Source organism: Penaeus vannamei, chromosome 40 (genome assembly GCF_042767895.1).
Source record: "Penaeus vannamei isolate JL-2024 chromosome 40, ASM4276789v1, whole genome shotgun sequence".
Taxonomy (NCBI): Eukaryota; Metazoa; Arthropoda; class Malacostraca; order Decapoda; family Penaeidae; genus Penaeus; species Penaeus vannamei.
In genome coordinates this window covers 9,653,013-9,655,512 of record NC_091588.1, presented here as the reverse complement: position 1 = coordinate 9,655,512, position 2,500 = coordinate 9,653,013, and the positions used below count along the sequence as shown (strand labels likewise).

The 2,500-nt window shown below is 35.5% G+C and overlaps 1 protein-coding gene across 2 annotated transcripts in view; it reads right to left on the bottom strand.

Moving 5' to 3' along the window:
- The window catches only part of LOC113804881 (general transcription factor 3C polypeptide 3-like), a 25,687-nt gene that overhangs the window by 9,377 nt on the left and 13,810 nt on the right, over positions 1-2,500 (bottom strand). For both annotated transcript variants that reach the window (XM_070117218.1, XM_070117219.1), the window contains 3 exons: positions 2,148-2,258; positions 1,632-1,745; positions 886-1,023 (listed from right to left, as the gene is read on the bottom strand). In XM_070117218.1, the coding sequence (XP_069973319.1) occupies positions 886-1,023; positions 1,632-1,745; positions 2,148-2,258 (363 nt within the window). The remainder of the gene's footprint in view (positions 1-885; positions 1,024-1,631; positions 1,746-2,147; positions 2,259-2,500) is intronic.

The window sequence follows — 2,500 nt, the reverse complement described above, 5'->3', positions numbered from 1 at the left end:
AATGTAGTGTTTACAGTATTGTTTTGTGAAATGGCTCCATAAGTGCTTACCCAGAGTCAATTTTACCTTTCTATGAGTTTGGGAAAAATATTTTTTCTAACTAATGCTATCAATATTGAAGATTATTATCATTACAATATAATCAATACAGTATTATTTGTTACTAATAGCAAAATGAGATACAGGAAAATATTTCCAAAAACCAAGGAAGAGGGTAAACTGGGGAGATAGGTAGTACTGGTAACTGGTTCATTGGTGACTTAGTACTTGTAGAGCCGTCTGTCTGTAAATACAATTAATAAACTAAACTCACTGCGGGCATGACATGTACGTACATACCATCCCCAGGAGCATCAGGTTAATCCACTAGCAACGGTATATTTTAAAGTTGAATATAATAGTTTCTGGCCAGCTTCAAAATCAGTGCACAGGGCTGGCCCGGAATCTGCCCGCTCCGATCCAGCGTCACACTGGCGGGACACCCAGCAATATTTTTTTTCCGGGTGTCTCATATATGGGACACCCGTCGTAAATGGGTTAAGAGAGTATCTTAACAAATACTACATATTCAGAATTCTCTAATATGACATTCTAAAAACTATTCTCCTTACTTGCCCTGATCTTTCAAGAAAAAATTACAGCAATATATGATTTATTGATACGGTTCTTGCTGGGATACCACAGTGAATTCACTTCAGAAAATATTAAGGTCACAGAAAGAGTCTGTATTTTTTTTTCTTCTTCTTCTTGAAAAGTCTGATGACACTAACACATGATACAGAATCTACACTAATGAGCATCTACATTCACCTGCATAAGCAGCAAAATGAAAAACAACATAAAATATCACTTGAAATGCATCACTCCTCTACAAATGACACTTACATTCAACAGCTTTGTGTATTCATTTTGCTGCCCGTCTTCATATTCATTTTCGTCATTGTCACCAGGTTCTGCCTCAATCATCTCCACCTCAACATGGTCTGTCCCTCCTAATTCTGGCAGTGTGACACATGACTCCATCTGGGTGGTACATGAAAAAAAAAATTAAGGTGCCATTATCAACAATAAACTATGATTACTACATTGGGAATGATACATTATGTACTTAGAAAATTTATACTCTACTCCGAAATTTTCTCATATCGCTCATATGAACCTTTTCTAAGTTCATGATATTTCAAACAGAAAACAAATATGTGTTTGTCTGTCTGTCTCTATTTGTGTTAGCTAAATATCATCTTTACACACACTCCTTGCTTATTTTTTTGATTGCTTGTGATAGAGATTTCTGAAGAATATCTTGCAACACAGGTTAATGGTGAAAATTAAATTCCATGCTGGGGCAAACATTAACATCCCACAGTAAAAGAACAAGAGTTAAATACAAAAGCAGATAAGTTGCAAAAGAAGAAAATATGCAAATATATATATATACTACATTTACATATATGTCTAAACTAGGAATCTAGGAAAGCTTACTGGTAGAAGGGCTGCAAAAGCTGAAGTACAATGGAAGTAGTTACCATTACAGTTAAATCTCCTACTTTAATTAATATTCCATACTCCAACTCTTTTTGCAACAAAAGACACCACCATTACATAAATTACCAGGCTGCACGGAAACCTACATAGGGAAGCCCTAAAACTTCTTCCGTGGATCCCACATGTGCCGACGTAATTGCCCCTACTGGAAGCTCCCCTCGTCCTAGGAGCTCAGTCATAGCAGTATTTAGGGGAGCCATCTAAAGTGCATTAGAAAAACAGGTGATGTATTAATATAAATGATTTGAATACTTTTCTTAACATGCAAAGTATGCAACAATACACTCTTTATTACCAAACTCATAAATTCTTTGATAATGTAACTAAAATTCTTCAGCTAAAAGTGAGAGAACATGACCTTGATGCCAATGCAATGTTGACAAAACAGAGCATCTGGTAAGAATTCCTAACTGTAGCACCTATAGCAATGTGCATTTTAGAAAAAACATCAGCTAAGATACCTACGTAGCAATGAGTATTACCATAAACTGGTGTCATATGTATCTGGATAAAACAGAAAAAATATAAAGAAACAAAGAAATTGTGATACAAAAATATACAAGATGAGTCATCATCTGCTGCATTCATAACATCAAACTCACATTCATAAGATCTGTATATGCATTTTGGTGCGTGTTCCCCTGCTGCTCTTCGTCTTCTTCCTCCACTTGATCTCTTCCACTTAGCTCTGATATTTTGATACTTGAATTCATCTGAAAGAAAATGTTGTCATTACAATTACAATTCATCACAATTACATGTGATCTACTGACCACAGGTACATATACTGTCCATTATAGTTTTTTGTGAATTTTGTTGTACACACATGGCTCCACAAGAGTTCACCAAGGAGTCAGCTCACAGCCATTAAGTGACCTCACCTGATTTACCCATTCTTTTGACTATCAAGAAAAAATCCCATGTTATTGATATAAACTCTTTCATCACTGTTACT